This window comes from Triturus cristatus, chromosome 4_2, assembly GCF_964204655.1.
Source record: "Triturus cristatus chromosome 4_2, aTriCri1.1, whole genome shotgun sequence".
Taxonomy (NCBI): domain Eukaryota; kingdom Metazoa; phylum Chordata; class Amphibia; order Caudata; family Salamandridae; genus Triturus; species Triturus cristatus.
The window spans coordinates 866108273-866131167 of NC_140586.1; the positions used below are offsets into that span (position 1 = coordinate 866108273).

Genomic DNA, 22895 nt, shown 5'->3' on the forward strand with positions numbered 1-22895 from the left:
TTTAAATACAGCTGCCTCCACGAGGCACACAAATATGAGAGCTGTTAAATGTTTAAACAGCCTTATGCAGGCGGAACATATGGCCTGGTGTATTGGAGCAGGTCCTCATGCCAGCTCCCCCTGCAACAGTCTCCTGTCCAACTGCCCTCAGTCTACCCCTGCTGCATCTGATGTTGCTCCCCTGCTCCCTGGCCCACCTTTTGCCTGTTCCTACTCCTTATCTGCTCGCTTTCTGCCCTCTATTTCTGTCTTCTCTGTCTTATTTGATCGTTTTCTGTTCATTTTCATTTTTCTGTTGCTTCCCTGCCTTTTCCGATCATTTTCTGCTTGTTTTTCTGCTCCTTCCCTGCCTGTTCTGATTGCGTTTTACTAGTTTTTCTGTTCCTTCTCTAGCTTTTCTTATTCTTTTCTGCTCGCTTTTCTGTTCTTTTCCTGCCCTTTCTGCTCATTTTTGTTTCCTATCTGCCTGACTTTTCTGATCATGTTTTGCTCGCCTCTTGCCCTAGTGCTCGCACTTCCCTCTTCCCACTGTTCCCCACCTTCCGCAACCCAGCACCATGCTCTCCTCCCAGGACCTACTTGATCGAGACCCAGCACAACCGCACCACCAGCGTGCCAAAGGCAAGCCCGCCACCAACTGGACTTTGCCCAGCGCCAAGACCCCTGGCCCTCCCGCCATCCGATGCTACACCTCCAAGGAGATCCTGCCCTGGACCCCGGACACCTGAACAACAGCTGTTACATGTCCTCCCTGCGATCAACCAAAGGATCCTTTGCCTGTCTCCACTGCCGCTTTGCATGCAAAACAGGACCTTAAGCCCGCACTGGATCCCGCGCCACCTCCACGTATAAGACCACAAACAGCCCAGAACCACTCCAATGCATCCTGCTCAATGCCCGATCCCTCTGCAAACATGTCACGGAAATCTGGGAAACCATCACCACCCTCTTCCCTGACTTGGCCTTCATCACCAAAACATGGCTCAACCCCTCCTCGAACCCTGACATTGCCACCACAGCTTCCTACAGCTTCGAGATGTTACACTGAGACGGCATCACCATCAGCTTCAAGGAAACCATCCGATGCACAGTCACCAATGACGACCCCACATCTCTCATGGAACACCTCAACTTCCAACTACAGACCGATTCCAAGACCACGATAAAAGGCACCCTCGTATGCTGACCCCCGTGACCCAGACCGGCTTTATGGGACCCAATCTGCAACCTCATTGTACCCCATGCCATCGACTCCTGCCATTTCTTCCTACTCAGAGGCCTCAATTTCCATGTCGATGACCCCAACAATGCCAACTCCATTACCCTTCTGGAAACCATGAACAACATTGGCCTCACTCAACTGGTCACCGGAACCCATGCAGAAGGCCGATCACACACTCAACTCTAGCTTCAGCACCAGCAACAGAATCAAATTCAGCCACATCACAGAACTCACCGTGACCAACCACACCATCATTCACTTCACCATTTCTGATGCTCAGCATTCCACCCTCAAGCATCATTGCTCCCCCTCCTGCAGCTGGAGCAAGGTAACCAAGACACAGCTTTCAGCACCTCTCAATCCGAAGTGTCATCAGATATCGACCAAGCCATCCAAAACTTCTTCACTAGGATCATCAACTGTGCCATCACAGTTGTCCCATTGAAACCAGCAAAAACCAACAAAACATCTCAAATCGCCAGTTGGTACACCGTGGAGCGCAGAACTGTCAAGCGCAACATCTACTGACTCGATAAATGATGGCACGGCACAAGAACCCCTCTGACAGAGCCGCTCACAAAACAGCCCTTAGCAGTTATCACCTATGCGTCAAGGAAGCCAAGAAATTAGCCATCACAGCCCGCAGCGACACTGCTGTCAACCACATGAAGGAAATCTTCAAAATACTTAAATAATTCTCCAACCCGACAGCCACAGAAAACACCATCCACCCCTCCCAAGAACTCTGCTACTCCCTCTCGGAATACTTCTACACCAAGATCGACTCCCTCTACAGCAATTTCGACCCCCCGCCCCATGGCTCTAAACCTCAACCGACCGACGCACACCAGCTGATTCATAACTACATGGTCTCCGCTCACCACGACCATCATGTCTTCCAAACACTCCAGGGTGCCCACTGATGTCTCTCCCTACCAACTCTTCAACCTTGGAAATTTCCCAGTCAGCTCCAAACTACCCAGAATCATCAACACCTCCATCTCCTCAGCAGCCTTCTTGGACGGCTGGAAACACGCAGGTGTCAGACCCCTCTTAAATAAACCCTCTGCCGACCCCAGCTATCTCAAAAATTATCGACCGCTTTCTCTGCTCCCCCTATCCGGCCAAAGTACTGGGACAGCCATCAAACTACAACTCACCGAACACCGGGAACAAAACCACCTACTTGACGCCTCACAATCAGGATTCTGAGCCACCCACAGCACTGAGACCGTGCTGATCGCTGCTACAGACTACATCAGATCCCTCCTCGACCATGGAGAAACTGTGGCCCGGATCCTCCTCGACCTCTCCACTGCCTTTGACACTGTCTCCCACCACACACCCTCATCGACAGACTCCAAATCGGCATACAATAAAATGCCCTCAAATGGTTCACCTACTTCCTCTTAGGGCATACTTAGAACATCCGGCTACCTCCCTTCACCTCTGACCCCAAGGACATCATATGTGGCATACCCCAAGGATCTCCACACATCCTCACCCTCTTCAGCACCTACATGACCCCCCTTGCAGACCTCATCAGATCTTACAGACTCAACATAATCTCTTACGCGGATGACACTCAACTAATCCTCTCACTCTCCGAGGACCCCTCTAACGGCAACACTAACTTCTATGATGCCATGATCAACACACCTAGTTCGATATTTGATATTTAATCATTTATATTGCGCCCAAATCAACCCGTCAGGGGTATCTCCGCGCAAGGACTGCTAACTTAAGCCAAGCAAGCACACATCAGAACAGATGGTCTTTAACAGCTTTCTAAATTGCAAGTAGTCCAGGTATTGATGTAAGTGTAGGGGAAGTTGGTTCCAAAAAAAGAGGGCTAGGTGAGAAAAAGCTTTGGCACCCAAGCGAGCTTTTTTAAACCGAATGGTGTAAAGAAGTGATTTAGGGGCATATTAACAAGCCAGGCGATAAAATTATCGCCGTTTTAGCGGCGGAAAACTGCCGCTAAAACAGCGATAATGGGCTTGATAATATGCTCTATGGAATTCCAATTGAAGCCCATTTTAGATGTGAAGGACATCTAACGTGAGCTTCAATTGGAATTCCATAGAGCATATTATCAAGCCCATTATCGCCGTTTTAGCGGCAGTTTACTGCCGCTAAAGCATCGATAATTTTATCGCCTGGCTTGATAATATGCCCCCAAGATCCTGACCGAAGGGACCTGGAAGGTAAGTACCTTACAAATTTGTCTGATAAATAATTAGGGCCCAGGTCATAAAGAGATTTGAAAACAGTGCAGCAGATCTTAAATTTAATCCGCTTCTGCACTGGGAGCCAATGCAGTTGTTGAAGAAGGGGTAAAGAGGCCGTTCAGGGAGGGGCCTTGGCTACTAGGCGGGCCGCAGTATTCTGGACTACCTTCAATTTGTTTAAAGAGGCTTCGTTGGCTGAGACCAGTAAGGCATTGCAGTAGTCCAGGCGGCTTAACACTAGTGCCTGAATCAGCATTTTCCGTGTAGAAGAAGGTAAAAAAGGGAAGACTCTGCTTAGTAGGCCAAGTGTGTGAACACATACCCCGCAGTAGTGGTGACATGCTCTCCTAGCGTATGTTTCTGGTCGATGCGGACTCCCAGGTTTTTGACCACAGACAACTGATGAGAGACAACTGCTTAAAACTCAACTCTGGCAAGACAGAAGTGCTGACCTTCAGGACGAGCACCTCCGCTTGGGACCACGGCTTGTGGCCAGCAGAACTCGGACCAACTCCCTCACCCATAAACCATGCACGCATCCTAGGCATCATCCTTGACAGCGAACTAACCATGAAATGACTAGTCAACGCAGTCGCCTCCTCCTGCTTCCACACCCTTAGCTTGCTCTGCAGAATCTTCAGGTGGATTTCAGTCAACACCAGAAAAACCGTCACGCAGGCCCTCGTCACTAACCGCCTCGACTACGGCAACACCCTCTACACCAGCATCTCTACCCAGCTCCTCAGAAGGCTCTAGACCATTCAGAACGCTGTAGCTAGTCTCAGCCTGGACCTTCACAAAAGGAACACATCACCTGCGACCTCAGAGATCTTCACTGACTTCCCTTCCAAAAGAGATGCCAGTTCTAGATCCTCATGCACACCTACAAAGCTCTACACAGTCTAGGGCCGCCCTACATCAACCATCGAATGAACTTTCACCAACTCGCAAGACACTTGCGCTCCTCCTCTCTTGCCCTCGCAGACACTCCCGCATCCGTTGCAGCTGCAGTGGGGGGCACTCCTACTTCGCTACCAAGACCTGGAATGTCCTGCCCCTCCACCTCTGAACAGCACCTTCCCTGGCAGACTCCAGAAAGAAATTCAAGAGCTGGCATTTAGAAGGAGAAGTGGCGCCTCCAGCGTACAGATACCCCTTGCGGTGGCAGTGCGGCGCTACAAGTACTGCTTGATTGATTGATTAAAGGATTTTTCCCATTCTGGCTCAGATCTACTAAGCTATTGCGTTGTGCAGTGAAACGCAGGGCAACACAAAGGCTTATCTGCGATTTACAAAGCCATTCAAGGCCTGATTTTCGTGGCCTAGCGTTGCTTTGTAAAGATAATGGCACAATTCCAGATATACTAAGATTTGCAAATCTGAAATCGTGTGAGATCTGTATGCCTACCACAGAGAGGCGCAACAAAGAGAATTATGTTTTTCTCCTTGTTCCTTCCTTTTTCTATGTGTGCTGTATTCTGCATCACACATGGGAAGAGCTCTTTCGATTGTTTTTTGTGCAGGAAGATGTCTGTAACGCAGGCACCCTTGCACCATGGTGCCTGTGTTGGTGCCAAGCAGCACACAGAGCGCCAGCGCACGTAGAGAGCTGTAGAATGCCATATCTTGGTATGGGCCCTATCTTGGTACGGCACTTTTCCTCTCTCTCCCCTTTAAGCTTCTTTGCTTATGTGTAAATGCGTTAGTACTTATAAGATCGCTCTCCCCCTTATTTCCTGTCTGCGCACTCCACTGAATCGACTCTTCCTTGCGATGCCAACAATTGCTCCGTATTGTATGATTGCTGTCGTTTTCAATAATATTTACTGTGTTTACTCCACTGTGATTTTAATTTCAGCTTTTAGATCGTTCAACTAGAACTAAAAAGCAGACGCATCAGAAATATTTACCACCGGTAATTGGTATTTATATCTATCATTAAACAGTAAGCTAGGCCCCCTTCTATGTAGGAAAGCCCGTCAAAAATTGGTTAGCAACTGGACTTCACTGCCACACTAAGTGCGAGTGAAGCCAGTGTCAATTCAATGACAAGACCGGAGGCTAACGGATTATGCATACCAAGAATACTGTAACGAGATCACCTCAGGGTATACGTTACCTAAGACTGTTAGAACGGTTTACGTATGTATGTCAACTGGCAAAGTGTGACCTGTCCAGTTTAAGTACTTTGCTGTCTTATATCTAAAATAGCGAGAAATATCGTTAAATCGTTTGTGAATAGAAGATAAATAACTGTCCCCATACAAAGGATTGTGGGTATGCATATCTCCTGCTCAAGTCCCGCGAGAGAGTATCTGCAGTGCTCCGCGCCCATAACGGAGGAGTCTCGTGACGTCACTGTGCTCTCACTGGCGACTCCATCTGTGTGAATGGAGATGGGTGTGGCCGAGGGGCGTGGACGTGTAGTCGATGCTGCCTGCTCGGGCCTTCAGCTTCTTGGCGCACAATGCACAGCTACTTATTTCATCTGCTGCAGGGGCCGGAAATGGAGGGGAAAAAAGTACACGTATTTTATTTTAATTGTATTTATATGCTTCAGGACCCATACATTGGTAGCAGCAGAAATGGGGTGAAGCCATGAATGGCAGAGTCAGTTAAAACATGTAAACAATATCAATTCTGCCACAAAGTAATTGGCTACAAATAAAAATGTGATAGTAATTGGTTTCAAACAGGCTGAGTTTTAAAGTATGGTACAGGGGCAGGGCACTGGTTTCAGGGATCTGTGTGTGCCCACCAGTGATTTAAATGGAAAAAAATAAGTGCAGGTACTCACCAAATTGAGATGTGTACTTGGGGGGCGGGGCTATGGGCAGTGCAATGGAATCCGGCCAGGGGCCCACATTTAGGGGCATATCAGCAAGGCAATGCGATAAAATTATCGCCGCTTTAGCGTCCGTTTTCAGACGAAAAGCAGCGATAATTTTATCGCCCTATCAGCATGGACACAATAACGCGTGAATCCATGCCTTAGCGCCTGTTTCCTGAATACCCAGCTTTGCATCTCTAATGAGTTGCAAAGTGGGCGTTCCTCCCCAAAATAACTGGAGAAATTTCGCTAACCGACCTTTCTCCAATTATCAAGGTGTACGCTAACATGCAGAGCGATAAGAAAAGTAGCGCTAACCGCGGTTATCGCTAGTTTCCACCTGCTTTTATTCTGATTTAGCCATGTAATCCAATGGGAGGTGGATTACATGCTAAATCCACTCTGCGCTATCAGCAAGGTATCGCCGGTCGCAGTGCGATTATCGCTGGATCGCACTGTTTTGTGGCTAATGCGTGGATTTCTATCACTTGGGAGATAAGTGTTGCTGATAGCATGCTATCTCCGTGATAGAATCCAGCGTCAGCCTGCGATAATTACCCTCGCTCTAAGAGCGAGGAGCGATAATTATCGCAGGCCCTTGCTGCTATGCCCCTCAATGTGATTGAGATTGAATTGCTGTGCAGGTGTGCATAATGATACTAAAGCATTTCTGGTATGTATTTGATTATTGCATTTCCCTTATACGTACAAAAGGGTACATTTATTATTAAAGTGGGCTTCTCATGGTGCAACACCTAGATCACATATGACTGGCACAATATATTTTCCTTAACCTTTTTTGGAAAGGTTTAACTATGGTTAACCCTCTTATTTCATTACCACTTAGAAGACATCACCCAGCCCCTCCCAGGTGGCACAGCTTGGCCTCAAAGCTCCTTACCTGCTGTAAAGTCTGATTCCCTCTTTCTGGAGTCCGGCAAACTGCTGAAAGCTTGAGCCATGATGCCTGGCTCTGGCTCAGTTCCAGGTCCTCTTGCACCCTCAAGCCAAAAATGAACTGAACTGTGATAGTGCATGGGCCTGCTAACCAAACTCTAATCTCATGTGCAAAGAATAAGACAAAATAGTGACCTTAATTGCAGTACAGGCGAGAAAGAAAGATGAAGCCATCTAGAGGCTGAATTGCACAATGTGAAAGCAGAAATTCTGGGATCAATCCCAGCTTCCCCACATGACCAAATGGTGTGATCGCAGACAAATATTTCATCTTGCAACCTCCTTTTTCTACATTAGTACATATCATGGTATATTCAAATGCTCAAGTTCAAGCTGTGTGGAGTACAATCGCATCTTGTAGAGTATAATGTTGCTTCATTCATGAAAAGAAAATAGCCCATAAATGATGCACACCTGAAAAGTGACTTGCTTCCTAGATCACTAATGGTATTCTCCTCATGGTGGGAGCACAAACTCCTTTCGGTGCTGTGGTATAAACTTATGCACCAAGGTGAAATGCTTCCACATGAAAAAAATACACTTTTATTTCACTGGTAATGTTTTCAGGGCTCAACTTCTGTATGAGCTTTTAAGGCCAGGCCAGACTTCCTGGTTCGGCTCTGACGGGCTCTCCTTGTTAATTTGTTGGTTCACCCACCTCTACCCCTCCCAGAGCCCCTCCACTAACCCAGGAGAAAATGGCCTATACAAAACAAACCACAACTGTGTTGAAACACTGCGGAGAGAGCAGATCTGCACTGAAGGGAGAGTGGCCTTGCACGTGCTACAAGCGCACCCTTTCACGTGCGCTTCAAGTGCAGAGTGTGGTAATACAGGGCTTGTCGGGCTTTCAACTATACATCTGCTATGCTGGACACTGCAGAGAACACTCGCTCATGCAAGAACACGCATAGGGTCACAGAAGCATTCATGCACACAGACAGGGCATTCAGTACATGAGTTTTAGAAATGCTTACATTCGCTGCTGCCCACATTGCTAAACCTTGACTCCCGCTGGCTGTGCACAGCATCACTATCACCACTCTCCTCCTCAGTTTGGATCCAAACATTTGCTGCCCTACTCTGCTATGCCAGCAGGAAGTCTTCTCTTCGATTTCCCGAGAGTCACGAGATATGCCTGTTAGCCGGCCTGCTCTCACACCTACAGTGCCATGGACTCCACAGCGCCTGAGTACACACTGCAGATAGCTGCCAAGGTTCAGATTGCTTATGTGTCATTTTCATAATCTCAGTGTAATTATGAGTGACATTCAACGACTATGAGTGACACTTTCTCACAGGCAAAATCAAGCAATGAAGACGAGGGAAACCTATACATTTCAGAAATTGCACCCATTTGAGCAACAAGAAACTCTAAGAAGATCTTAAAACTGCTGCAGAGCACCAGAAATGAAAGGGCACTTTGGCACCAGAGTGTACCAAACGGGATGTAAGAGGCCCTACCTACACGCATGATCTCAGCTGCCTACTAATACAGTTCCATAATTATTCACACTTGCTTTCAATCTGCCGCTGCCTGGTGTTCTGGAGGGCACCAGAATATTCTGCATATGGAAGCCTCTTGCACTAACCTCTCGAACAAAAGCTAAGGAGAGTCCTGATTAAATGCACCCCCCAGCAGCCCTGGTTTAATGCACCCCCAACAGTGTCAGCATCCAGTGCTGTGCTGTCAACAAAGTGACGGCAGAGTGAGGGCTCTGATGAACTGCACCCCCAGGGAACTAAGCCGAAGAGCGGCGTCTGTCCCTTTAATAAGGCACATCTGTGACCTCGAACCACAAACAAACCCTCATCCGAGGACATGCCAAGAACATTTGTCTGACGTGAGCTGAACAAAAAACAGCAGCTTCATGAGCAGTGAACAAACAATATCTGCAATAACACTGTTCTCTGCTCAGTGCTCCGAGCCCGAGGCCCGCGGTACATCAAATATACCACGGAAACAATTAATATACGTTTAACCTTTTCTCCAAGAGGCCAAATGTGGCAATAATGAACTTCGAAAATAGCAAATAAAGAAAAGGAGTTCAAATGTCTTTGAAGCATCTGGACGACTCCACGTGGAACATAAATGTGAATAAAATCAAAAGGACTGGAATAAAAGTCAGCACAGAAGGGCAGAACCGTCTCTTTATTTCTGGAGGCAGATGCTCTTAGTGGAAGAGATCTGCCTGGCGCTGGTTCCTCCCCCCACCACCACTGCACCCCGTTATGAGCCCGACGAGGCCTGGTGAAGGACTGATGCCTGGGGGTCGGGTACACTGCATCCAGTTACAACAGGGATTAGAAAGCTAAGCAGTGAGCGCTGTAACATGCTCACAGGTACCACAATGATGACTGCACTTTCATTTTGGTGCCTGTGCCTAATTTCTGTCCCAGTCTGACTCTGGTCAGAGCAGACGGAGAGTTACAGGCTCTGCCAGTCATCACAGTGTGTGTCGGCCCCTCCCAAACTTCCTGCCAGCTCCCTGGCTCTGAATGAATGCCTAGTGGCGGCCGCTCAATTAGCACATTATAAGGGGAGATTAGCACTCGATCAGAGTGTTTCCCGAAAACTGACCCACTCATTGTCAGCTGTGTTGTGCTTCTTTTTGTAAATACCAATTTCACGGAGCTTGGCTTACATTCCCATGAGTACCGGTACTCTCTTTGGACAAAGAGAAGTTCCGGTACTCAAGCGCCAAAAATGTAGAAGTGCCGGTACTCAGTACCGGTGAGTACCGGCCCATTTAAAGCACTGGTGCCCGCCCAGTTGGTTTCAGCTGTAATGTGGATATGATAACTCTGGTGATATGCCTTTTGGAGAAACATGTTTTCCGTCACCATTTTGAATAATTCCAAAGTAGCAGAGATGTAAAACTTCTTGTTGCTAAGTGTGACTTATAACATGCCGATCACAGATTTTTATTTTCTGAAGATAGCACAGTGGGTTACTGCTTTTGTCAAAGAGATCCTTTTTAGGACTGTCGTTATCTAATACCCTTGGGGGCAGATTTACAAGGAACTGACATTTCTGCATAGATGCGTCAGTTTTCTTGCACCAGTGCCAAATGTCCTTGCGCCACCATGGATGCGCTGTATTTACAATACAATGCCCCATGGCGCAAGGATCAATGGATGCGTCAGAAATACTGACACATCTGTTGGCACAAAAGTGACGCATTGCTGGAGTTGCTCATGAAAGTGACGCAACTCTAGCAATGCGCTACACCAGATAGGTGAGTCCCATACAAAAAGCCTTGCGTCATTCCTTACGCCTGTTCTGAGCAGGCATAGGGATTTGGAAGCAGTGAAGGCGTAGAGTGAAGCAGTGAAATGTAAATTTCACTGCGTTAGTTCTATATTGTTTTTTGCGTGTGAACGCCCACTCAGCATACATTATGCCTGGCGCAGGTATAATGTGACGCAGGGATTTACAACGTGACACATCTCCCTAGATGCGTCACGTTGGTAATTGGCCGCATTGTTTGCGCCGCCGTTGCGTAAAAAAAAGTGACGCAAAGGAGGCACAAGTCGTCTTGTAAATCTGACCCTAACTTTTTAATAAAAATATTTATGCTATACATATTTGCAAAGGCTTTCAGTCCGCACTCTTCATCCATTGGCCTGCTGTAGTGTCGCTCGATTTTTGCTTCCAATAGGACATTGGGTTATTAGTTGAGGGAGGTAAAATCCTACTCATGCAGCAATCACAACCTTTTGCCAGGGTGAAGTCACAAGCAAACCCCAAATTAACCTGTGCTCAACCATCTGGTAGCTTGGCACAGAACAGTCAAACTTAGATGCAATGAGTAAAGAATTTATGCAGCACCTCAGACAATAATGAAGTGACAACACAATGCAAGAAAAATCTCACACCAATTTAGAAAATTGAGTAAAATGTAAGAAATAATTATACACCAAAACGACAGAAATCCAATTGGTAGAACCGGAGATAAGCAATTTTAAAGATTAAGTGGAAAAAGTTCCAAAAAGCACTAAGCGCTACGAGAAGCTATCTGGTTGTGCGAGATTGGGTAAAAGTCATCAGTTCAGGCCGACCACCTTGGAGCACAGGCTGGATACAGGAACCAGGTTAACCTACTGAAAGAGTTACCTTCAAAGTCCAGTGCAAGAATTCCATTCGCTGTGGAAGGGGCCGCAAAGAGCAGGGAAAGTTTCCGAATGGTCATCGATGTAGCACGAAGGGCAGCCCGGGCATCTCAGACAGTCATCGCTGTAGTGCAAAGTTCCTGTAGGCATTGTGGACTGTCATTACTGGAGCTTCGTGTTGACGGTCACCGTGAGCTTTTTATGCAGTGGCACAAAGTGCAGTTCTCGTGCTGCTGGGTGTCAGCTGTTGCTGTAGAACGAAGAGTCGGGTTCTCCAGAAATTTGCATTGGTGGGCAGCAAGTCCTTGGCACAAACAGGCCCTTTTTCAAAGAGCCCAAAAACTTCAGGGGCGCTCAATTGAGGCCACACCAAGGGTCCAGGACCAGAGAACTTAAACCAGCAGAGGCCAGACGAGCTCAGGCAGGTACAGGCAGCAGGTACTGGCAGCAGATCAACTGTATTGTACCTCTGGAGCTTGTTATGTTCCTGTATCTCAGAACAAGAGGTTAGCTGGCTGACCCTTGGAGTCACCTCAGCCTGGAATGAAGGGTGCAGGTCCAATCTTCCTTCTCAGCAAGCAGGGCAGCAGAGTAGCAGGGCAGTATAGTGGGAGCGCTGCTGGCAACACAACATTCCTTCTTCTGTAGTGCCCACAGGTCCAGATGTGGAGTGGAGTTGGTATCTGAGCCCCAATATTTATACCTAATGCCTTCTTTGAAGTGGGAGAAGCTTCTAGAGGATTCCCTTTGAAGTGTTCATGTTTCCTGCCTCCCCTGTCCTGGCTCCAGACTAACTACAGGGGGTATGCAGTCCTTTGTGTGTAGGCAAGACACAGTCCATTCAGTTGTAAGTGGGGCTGTGCCCAGCTCGGTTTTCTGATAGAATATCAATACAAATATTGTGAGGACAGAACATCTTATTACAATTCCAAATACACCAAACATGAAGTGTTTACCTGTTCGCATCTGGAAGATACCCTTATTAAGTATAATAAGGTTACTCCAGTGTTATCATATGGAAGCGGAAGGCCTTGCAATTATGAAAACAAATGTAAGACTTTTTCACTACCAGGGCATGTAAAACTTCGAAGTACATGTTCTACTCTTTAAATGTATAGCACTCTGCCCTGTGGGTTGTTTAAGGCCTACCCTGGGGATGATTTATATGCATTAAAAAGGAAGGTTTGGGCTTGGTAATGGCAGTTTAAAGCTTCACACACAGGCTGTAATGGCAATCCTGAAACCTGTTTAAAAGGCTTCTTAAGTGGGTGGCACAATCAGTGCTGCAGGCCCACTGATAGCATTTAATGTACAGGCCCTGGGTCCACTTTACTAGGGACTGGCAAGTAAATTTAATATTCCAGGCGGGGAGAAACCAATTTAACCATGTTTTAAGGAGTGAGAACACACATTTTAGCACTGGTTAACATTGGTAAAGTGCACAGAGTCCTAAAGGCCAACAAAATCGGGTTCAGAAAACAGGAGGGCGAAGACAAAGAGTTTGGGGATGAACCTGCAGAGAGGGCAAAGTTCAACACTTCTACTTTCCACAATATACATCATGCAGCAAAGGGGCAGCCCAATTCACCCATTGGCTTAGCTGACTGTGAGCGACGCCATTCCGCTCTTGCAAAATGTGCATGTCCGCACAGTAAGTGCCAAGGATTACAACTGCAATATGTCCTTTCACAAAAACAAAATGCTTTGATGTTGCCACTAGGATGTATTTATTTACTTTTGCCGAGTCCAGTTGTGTTTAAATGTTGTCTTCTGTTTGGTAATCAGCTTCTGAAGCTGGCACAGGCAGGCCATTAATAATTGACACTGCTCCTGCTTGCTCGCTCTCATGACCTCCTTCCTCCTGTACTTGGAGCAGCAGAATCTCAACAGCGGTTCACACTTCCACCACTTCCAAAAGGAGTCCCACACTTGCATCTGTGCCATTTAGGGCATTTGTAATTGGATTTGCTCATGCCCCCGTAGGCTGATCCAGAGACGTTTTAAGGCATGGGCACAGTGGGCAATTGCACCAGACCCCGCCCTCCAAGGGGCCATCTGTGAAAGCTGATTTGCTTTGATTTTTTTTTATAGTAGAATATTTGAAAATAAAGACTTAGGGGCACATGTATCAAGCCCTTTTCCCGTTCGCAAATGGGCTGATTCCCAGAATCGGCATGTTTGCGAACGGGAAAAGGCCTTTTGGGCTGTATCATCCCCAAAGGGCATCGCAAATTAGAGAATCGCAAAGTTTGCGATTCTCTATTTTGCATTTAAGGAATCGCAAATTGCGATTCCTTAAATGCAATGTATGAAGCATTTTTCAAAGTGCCATGTGGCGCACATGCATGCCCTTAGGGCATGTATGTGCGCCATATGTGCACACATACATATTTCAGGGGTGCAACAGGGTGTTCTTTTGACACCCTGTCACCCTTGAAATTGCATTCTCAATTTGCAATTCTCTAATTGCGAATCGCAGATTGAGAATGTCTTCCCATTCATTCCTATGGGCCTCCTATCCCGTAGGAATTAATGGGAAGGTGTTCCTTAATTGCGATTCGCAATTTGCGATTTGCAATTAAGGAATGCCAAGGAATTGTAAAATATTTGCGAATTGTTTGTTACATCCCGTTTTGTGATTCTCAAATAGCGATTCTCTAAAAATCGCTATTTGAGAATCGCATTAACGGTATTTGATACATATGCCCCTTAATGCTCTTACAGTTTAAGGAACTAATATAATAAAAGCTAAAACTGAGGTTTATTACAAGAAAGCAGTGCCAACTTACAGTGCTTCACAGGAGAAGCTCCAGCTGTAATTTGTAAAACACTCAAGAGAGGAGGAACCGAATGTTCCAGTACAGAACATGCTGAAAGGAATGTACCAAAGGAAGCAAGGAACAGGAGAGGAAGAAAAAGAGGACAGGGAATAAGTGCTTTTCAATCATTTTTTCTTAAACAAATGTTATTGATTTTACAAACAACAAGAAAGGGGCCTAAAAGTCACCCCCTGCCAGTTAGCAAAATTACAACCAGGTTATGTGAGATACAAGTATGGCCACATATAATGCCTATGGCATCATTCCCTCAGGTTGTGAGAATAACACAATATTTGCTTTCAGCTCTGCACCTTTCACCTGCAAACATCCTTTCCCAACTGCCCCCCCACACTGCCCATCCCCTAGGCGTGCCACGTAGGTCCAGGTCGTTAAGATGCAGTGGCCCTACTTACTCGGTGGGACGTCAACATTGACTAGGATAGTGCGGAGGTGGAGCACGTCCCAGCTAGGTAATACATTGCCATCTCTGGTAGTGAGGCTTCAGACCACAATAGTCCTGTTACTGCCCACGCGCTAGTCCGTGGCCGCTATGGGGTCCCCTATGGAGGCATCTTCAGCGTTCTCTCCGGGGGATTTGAGCGCCACCACTAGCGCCTCCTAAGCTCTCGCCCCTTCTAGTGCCTTCTTACTCCCTGTCCGTTACGCTATCTGTAGTCTGATCCCCCCTTCACATTCGGTCCATTTAAGGAACTCTGCTTCCCACCTTGCTATGCTTGGACCCTGCTTCGTATTCCAATGCATGGTTAGGTTTCTCTTAGCCAAGAGAAGACCTAAATCTAAAAATGTACTAGTGATTTCGGGCCATATAATCAAGGAACGGTGATAACATTATTGCCGTTTTAGCGGCAGGAAACTGCCGCTAAAGCGGCGATAATGGGCTGGATAATATGCCGCAGAGAATTCCAATAGAAGCCCAGGTTCACACCAGAACCAGGGCTTCTATGGGAATTCACAAGGGCATATTATCAAGCCTATTATCGCCGCTTTAGCGGCAGTTTCCTGCCGCTAAAGCGGCGATAATGTTATCGCCATTCCTTGATAATATGGCCCTTCATTCGTTGATGTGTGAGGGAACCAGTGTAAGATGCAGTGTTTCAAGCTCGGCTCTATCTCTCTACCAGCGAGGTCTGATAATAGCGTCGTTAGCTCCTCCCAATAGCTGTCTAGGAATGGACAGTCCCAGAGCATGTGTTTAAAATCTGTGCCAGCTGCATTGCATCGCGGGCAAGCCGCTGAGTGGGCTGCAAAGTACTTATTGAGCTGTTCCGGGGTAAGGTATGCTCTATGGAAAATGTGGCAACGCACTAACTGGAACCTTGCATTCCGGGTACTCTTGCAGGCTCTCTCCACCAACTCCCCCTAGGACTTGTCCGGGATATCCTCCCCAATATCAGTTTCCCACTTGAGCTTCAGGTCAGTCAGGGGAAGTAGTGATCCCAACGTCATGCGTCTATATAGGCATGTTGCTGCTTTGAATGTACCTGCTGCCATCGCTGCGTAGCCCAGTGATGTCTTTGGCTCTGTGAGGCCTCCTCCCCAGTGTTTTCGGATAGCTGCAGTGAGGGCTGTGTACAGTAGGAAATCTTCCCCGGGCAGGTCATAACGAGCTTGTAGGTCACTAAACAGGATCATGGATCCCTCCTCATACAGGTCTCCTATGCAGTCAGCCCCTGCTCCGCCCAAGCCCCCAACCTCTGCCAGTTACCTCCGTGGGGCAGGGCCTTGCACATAAGTAATGGGAGTTCCGGTGCATCGGGGCATCTAATGTTGGTCCCTCGCAGATATCTGTTCCAGCATTTTCAGGCTGTGCTAAGTTCCAGGGTGAGGGTTATAGTCTTGACAGGGAGCCGCAGGATAATGCGAGATAGGAGTGGTAGGGTCCCGAATTCCTCCCTGGCTCTTCTTCCCCTCTGGTGGCGCTCTCTACCCACTGCGTGAGCCATTGAAATATAAGTGCTTTTTAATCATGCTGAAAATAGAGCATTATAAGACAAGCTCTGTTCAGCCTTTTGCTTCAGTCTGCTGGCCTTCCTTTGACTGGACATCTCTGCACATTTTATTCAAGGCAACAGGTAAACATTGCAATAATTATGAAACTGCAGCATCTCTGAATCATGGAGACATTCACGTCTTTATTCAACACAGGCTGAACTATGCTTTTTAAGTCAGAGTTAACAGGAGGGAATTGACTTCCATTTTCTTGTCGCAATGATGCAGTTTCTTAAATCTCTCTATTTATTTTATGTTAGAATTTATTTTACGATTTGTTCCCTCAGGTTTATTACTGGGTTGTGCTCTAGGCTTAGTTTTTCTCAGTCGATCTCCCTGATGCTCTTGGCAGCCGCCCCTGTTCATAGATTGGTCGAAGTGCCCAACATTATAATGGGGATTTGGGCACGCGCAGTTTATCTGAGGCCTAACATCAATTTTATGTCAGTTTAGCATTTTAAACTATTCAGCAAGGGCTGTAGTGTGTACAAAAGTAGAGCTATTCACATGTTCATCATCAACTACAGATTCCAGGAATACTCTTCAGCACAGATAAAAAAGAAAACCTTCGAAGCACTTTTTAAAATACGTGCATAATGACGTGTTAGTACTACATGACTATGATAAATAATGAACTTAGGGGCATATTATCAAGCACGGCGTTAAAATTATTGCCGCTTTGGCGGCAGAAAAATGCCGCTAAAGCGGCGATAATGAGCTTGATAACATGCCCTTGAGAATTCCAATAGAAGCCCATATTGACACCAGAACATGGGGTTCTATTGGAATTGCCAAGGGCGTATTATCAAGCCCATTATCGCCGCTTTAGCGGCAGTTTTCTGCCGCTAAAGCGACGATAATTTTAATGCCGTTTCTTGATAATATGCCCCACATTTGGAAACTGAGTTGCATATGTACAAGCCCCTATCGCCACCACAGCGCCACCTATAGTCACGTTGTGGTGGCGATAGGGGCTGCGCCTTCTGTACGAGGCAATGTTCAGCCACTTAACGTAGCTTAACGCTGCCTTGTACATAAGGCCCCCTTTCATGCTATGGTTAGCGTGAAAGGGGTGGGCAGTGGGTGTTGCGATGGGCGTTCCACCGCAACACCCATTCATTTTGACGCTGCCCCCTATGTACAAGGGTGGCGTACATAGGTGGCAGCTCCAAAATTAAGACCAGGTAAAAACTGGTCTTAAGATGGCGAAACGCGGATAAATGCATGATTTCTTCTCGTTTTTGCTTTTGCCGTGTGTGATGCCTTGTGCAGCACACATGGAAAAAAGCAAAATGCCATTGTTTGTTTATGTACAGGAAGGTGTCCCTTCCTGTACATAAACAAACTTTTCAAAAAATGCAATTTTGTCACTTTCATGTGTACTGCATGAAGCAGCACACATGAAAGTGACAGAATAACATTTCTAGTGTTTTTTATGTGTAGGAAGGGGCACCTCCCTACACATAAACAATACTCCCCTGCACACAGACACCCTTGTAAATATGGTGCAGCCTGCGTTTCAGAAGTGGAGGAGAGAGGCGTTAAGCCAGGAAGGCTAACCCCTCTCTCCTCCACTTCCTTGACAACATCCCCCTGAGTATTTTCATGAATGCCGCTTAAGCTCCTTCAGTGAGATGTAAAGTATTTGGGTTCATGCCTTATTTGGGGTTTCAGTTCAGATATTTCTCAATAATCTGTTTTTGATTGATTACATTTGCTCATCAGTTAAGTATCTGTACAAACCCAGCCACAGAAGGACCAGCCCTGGCTTTTTTAACATAAATCTTAATCTTGCATATTACCGGGCATATGTATCGATGTGTCGTGTCGTCCCTGCGCCTCGCAAGGGTGACGCAACACTAAAGTAAGATTTATCAAGCCACGCAAGGCCCTGTATGGTTTGATAAATCTGGAGTAACGCAATGCAGTGCAAATCACTGCGGCGCGTTGCTCTGCCCCAGGGGGGTGTTCAATGGGTGGAGCGTGGGTGGTCCCACGCATCCACCCATGGATGTTGGTGCACACCTCCCAGGAAATGTCTTTATTCCTCTTCATTTCTTCCTCTTTCCATGTGTGCTGCATTCTGCAGCACATGCGGAAAGAGGAAAACGCCTCTCAGTATTGTTTTTGTGCAGGAAGGAGGACTTTCCTTCACAAAAACAATCAGGCGTACAATGCAGGCACCCTTTGACCACAGCACAAAGGTGTCTGTGTTGGTGCTAGGCAGCCCAGAGGGTACCAGTGCAAGTAAAGGACAGGAATGTGCCGTATAATGTTAAATATTTTGTATTCCTGCCCTTTCCCTTTAACACAGCGACAAGGTGGGTTGCTGTGCTGCATGTAAGTTTGATAAATGTGCTCCTACATCTCCTCAGAGGAGTGGTGTGCACTGGTTCCAGGTGACCTCCGTGGGAAGATTTCACCATGGCACTTCCTTTCTCCGCAGGTTAATTCTCTGTGGTGATGTGAGCCATCTTTTGAAATTGCTCTTCGCTGCTGTAAATTCATCTGTGACTTCTGCTATGGTCCAGCAAACTGCCAGTATTAATAGTCTACCGCCCTACTTGGGGGCATATTAACAAGGGCTTTATCTCTGCTTTTTTGGCTTTGAAAGCCAAAGAAGCGAAGATAAAATGATCGCCCTATCAACAACAGGGTGTTAACATGCAAAATCACATGTTAGCACCCTTTTTCACTATGCTTCCGTTTGTATCTCTAATGAGATGCAAAGTGGGCGTTCCAGAGCAAAATTATAGGAGAATCAACATTTCTCCTATTATCAAGCTTCACGCTAACCCTGTTAGAGACAAAAAAAGCAGCGCTAACCACGGTTAACGCTGCTTTTTTACGTCTGCTAATTTTCAGACTTAGCCATGTAATCCAATGGGAGGTGGATTACATGGCTAAGTCCACCCTGGGCTATCAACAAGGATATCTCTATCCTTGTAGTTTCATTGCTGCATTACCAGCGATAACCTCTCAAAATGCCGCTATCGCTGGATTTTTTATCGCCTAGGCGGTTAGCGTTGTTAATAACGCGATAACCAGGCGATATTATCCAGTGATAGCGGGCGTTAAAAAAATTAACGCTAAGCGCCCTTAGCGTTAATTTTCCCCGTTCCTTGTTAATATGCCCCATAGTGCTCTACTTTTGTAGTTCCGCAAGTGGACCCCGTGCATTTTGCAGCATCATTCTTTCGGTCTCTTCTTCCCTCTAGACTCCAGGTAGGGTAAGAAGAGGAAGCCTTTACTTGCATCTGCCCATCCCCCAACGCTTCCGGTTCATGACGCCGTACCGATATCATTGGTGTTCCTCTCTCTAATGCCTCTTTCAGATATCAGTGGCGATATAGGACTTACTTACAATGTGGTGTCGGCTGGGACCACGCGTGCAGTGAGTGTGCTCCACATGCGGTGCTCCTCGACTTAACCCCACCTCAGATAATGGACGGTTGGTTTCACTCATACAGCAGCGACATTGTTTCCAGCACTCAAAACTGCCAGAAGAAAAATCTAGAAACGTACTACTGTAGGTTAAGTCTATGTTTGGAGTAAATATGCACCTTTTTGTCGTTCAGAAGCCTAGCAGTAGTATTCCTGCATGCGTAGAAATTGTATATTTTCAAAATAATACATAATTATTTCTCCTTGCCAAACTGGAGCAGGAGCACCCTTCACTCGTACAGAACATCGATGCAGAAGGTTCGGAATGTTGTAGATTGCAGAAGAAAGATGGGCGATTTGTAAATAACCCCTCCCTCCGCCTCTTCTTCTCCACAGGTGGATGGACAGTCTGTTCCAAGGGATGCTGGACACCCCTTTTACCCATTCAGCGAGGCCTACTAATGATGACATCTGGACCACAAGCTGATGCATCAACCAGCAGAAGTTCTCTCATCTACTGCCTGTTTCTTAAATACAGAAACAAAATTCAGTGACCACAACAGTGCCTCTGGGACTTTTTATTTCTGATTCTAAATGTATCAAAAAGGGTGTTTTTTCAAAGCTTTTGTTGCATGCTCCACCAGGTATCCACTGCTCACAAATGGGATTTAAAAACCCACGCCAATTCCAACTATAGATTTCTAATCTTTGTAATCCAAAAATAAATACGGATGTTACAACATCTAGAGAAAATTTCCGATTCACTGATGGTATATTATCAAAATGTATTATTTGAGTACACAGCCATCCACCTTGAATAAGCACACATGTTAAGCTGCTTTCTATTCGGCAGTAGTTTTCATGTAGGAACTTGAACGGGAGGATTTCCGGAAGTGAAAATTCTACGCTAACCACTCTGGATTGTCCCTGTGCCTTGGTGCAACACTCTGGGGCAGATTTGCAAACATTTGGCGCAAATCTTTTTTGACTTTCCAGCACAAAATTGGTTTTGTGCTGAAAAGTTGCGTAAAAGTAACATAAAGCAGGACAAAGCGCTAATTTGCGTTTCTATTCGTCAGAGGGGCCTTTCATGGATAGTACTTGGGCATTCCTGTGCAACCACCCATGGTTTTTGATGCAAAACCCTATCTACTAACAATATTAGACTGGTGTTTGACCCCCACAGAAAACGCCACTTGAAAGCAGGCGTTAGAAAGGATAAATGCTTTAATTTCTTCCAACTTTTCCCATTTTTCATGATTGTTGCACTCTACAGCACACATCCAATGTTGGAAACAGTTAGTCTAGGCATAGTATTTAATACTGGAAGGGTGTACTTCAAGTACAAAACCTATACTAGGCTCATATAGACACCTTTGCAATATAGTGCAAACGCGTTTGCGTGGCGCACTACAGTATAAGGGGCATATTTACAATATTTTGTAGGGCAGGACCGCAAGCCTTCTAGATGTCTAAAGAAAAAGGCAGGAATGTGCCGTATCTGCAAGATATGGCGCATTCCTGTTGTTTTTGCTGGCACACAAACTGCTGCCAAGCGCCAATGCAGACACCCTTGCACCTTGGTATAAGGGTGTCTGTGTTCTTGGCATGATTGTTTTTGTGGCGGGAGGGACACCTTCCTGCACCCAAAAAATCGATGGAGGTGTTGTCCTCATTCAATGTGTGCTGCAGAATGCAGCACATGTGGAAAGAGGAAAAAACAAGGAGAAATGTAAACATTTCTCCCCCTTAAGCCTGCTTTGGGAAGGCATTAGTTTGGCGCTGCCTCAGATCTACGCTATGTTGTAAACCTGGGGCAGTGTCAAAAACCATGGGTGTTGTGTGGGAACACCCAGAACAGCACTCATAAACACCCCTTCCACACAGAGTAAGGCATTGCCTTACTCCAACTCTACAAGGCTATGAAAAGCCACGTAGGGTGGCTTTGCGTGGCCTTGTAAATGTGGGCCAGCACTCTGCGCCTCTGGAACGTCACAAAAGTGACACTCCGGCTGGTTAAAAGTGCCTCTGGGGCATTGTAACTATGGGATCTATTATGATGTAGGGCGGATCGCCACCGCCATGCGGGCTGTGGCGATCGGCCCTACATCATACCCCGCCCGCCACCTATTTTCCCTCCGCCATATTAGTATGGCAGGGGGGACCCCGGCGGACGGAAAGACTCCGCCAGTTTTCTGCCAGTCACACAGGTGACCGGGTGGAAAAGGGGCCTGATATGGTGGCGGTGTCTGCTATACACCGCCATCCATATTAGGATGGCAGCGGGAAGCAGCCTTTCCGTGGCGGCAATGAAGGCATGCGGCTGCCTCAGTTGGGGGCCCGTTGCGGGCCCTCAGGATGTTGGGGGGTGGAGGGGGTATCTCTGTTACCCCCCAGCATTTGCATGGATGACGTGGCAGGCACCGCGCAGTGCCTGCCACGTTGTGCATGCACATGCCTTTTTTGAATTGCGGCGGGTGCTGCTGACAGCACCGCCCACCGCAATACAAAATATGTGGGATGCGCCCGCCAGTGTGGGGGGCGTATCCTAATTGCCCAAGCGGGACCGCCGCATCCGTAGCTGGCGGTCCCATCCGCCCGCCATCATAATAGACCCCTATGTCTCTAATTGTGTGCCAGAGCTAGGGAGAGAGCAGGATAGTGCGACTTTCCTGCTCTGTCCCTCTCACATGACGCAGCGCAGCAGCTTTAGGTACTGCACTGTTTTGTGTGACCATTTTGTGAATCTAGGCCTCCTCTGTGTAGCACGGTGCAGATGACACCTTCAGCTAATGAATCTGTAAATTTGAGCTGTGTGTAGATTTCTCTACTTGGCGCAATTCAGACCTGCAATTTCTCACGCAACACTCTAGGTCTGGCAATCTTCAGCATGCCCATTGGTTAAAAAAAACAATCATCCTCCATGGACTGGCCACCCACCGGAGGTGACCAGATGTTGTGTTTAAACTGCGTGGACCAATATGAACGCCAAAAGAAAACCAGCACTGGCAAAGCCAGTAGGTCTCACCTGCATAATTTGAGTACCAAACTAATGTCTTTGCTATAATGTTGTAATGAAGAAGGAGCAGCAAGTTGTAGAAACATGGCTTCTATTGGAATTCTCAAAGGCATATTATCAAGCCCATTATCGCCGCTTTACCGGCAGTTTTTTGCCGCTAAAGCGGCGATAATTTTAACGCCGTTTCTTGATAATATGCCCCCTGGTTGGCAGACTATCCGGGCCTGGCGCATTGCCAGTGGCAGGTGCAGGATTGGCCTCTCGAATTTCAAATAGCCTAATGGGACTGTCTAGGTCTGTTTTCTGTTCC

General features: G+C 46.8%; 1 protein-coding gene across 1 annotated transcript in view; it reads left to right on the forward strand.

Moving 5' to 3' along the window:
- Positions 1 to 20319, forward strand: part of AKR1A1 (aldo-keto reductase family 1 member A1) — a 1289949-nt gene extending 1269630 nt beyond the window's left edge. The window contains exon 9 of the mRNA XM_085602859.1: positions 19963 to 20319. Coding sequence (XP_085458985.1) covers positions 19963 to 20028 — 66 coding nt within the window. The 3' untranslated portion in view covers positions 20029 to 20319. The remainder of the gene's footprint in view (positions 1 to 19962) is intronic.
- The last annotated feature ends 2576 nt before the right edge of the window (positions 20320 to 22895 follow it).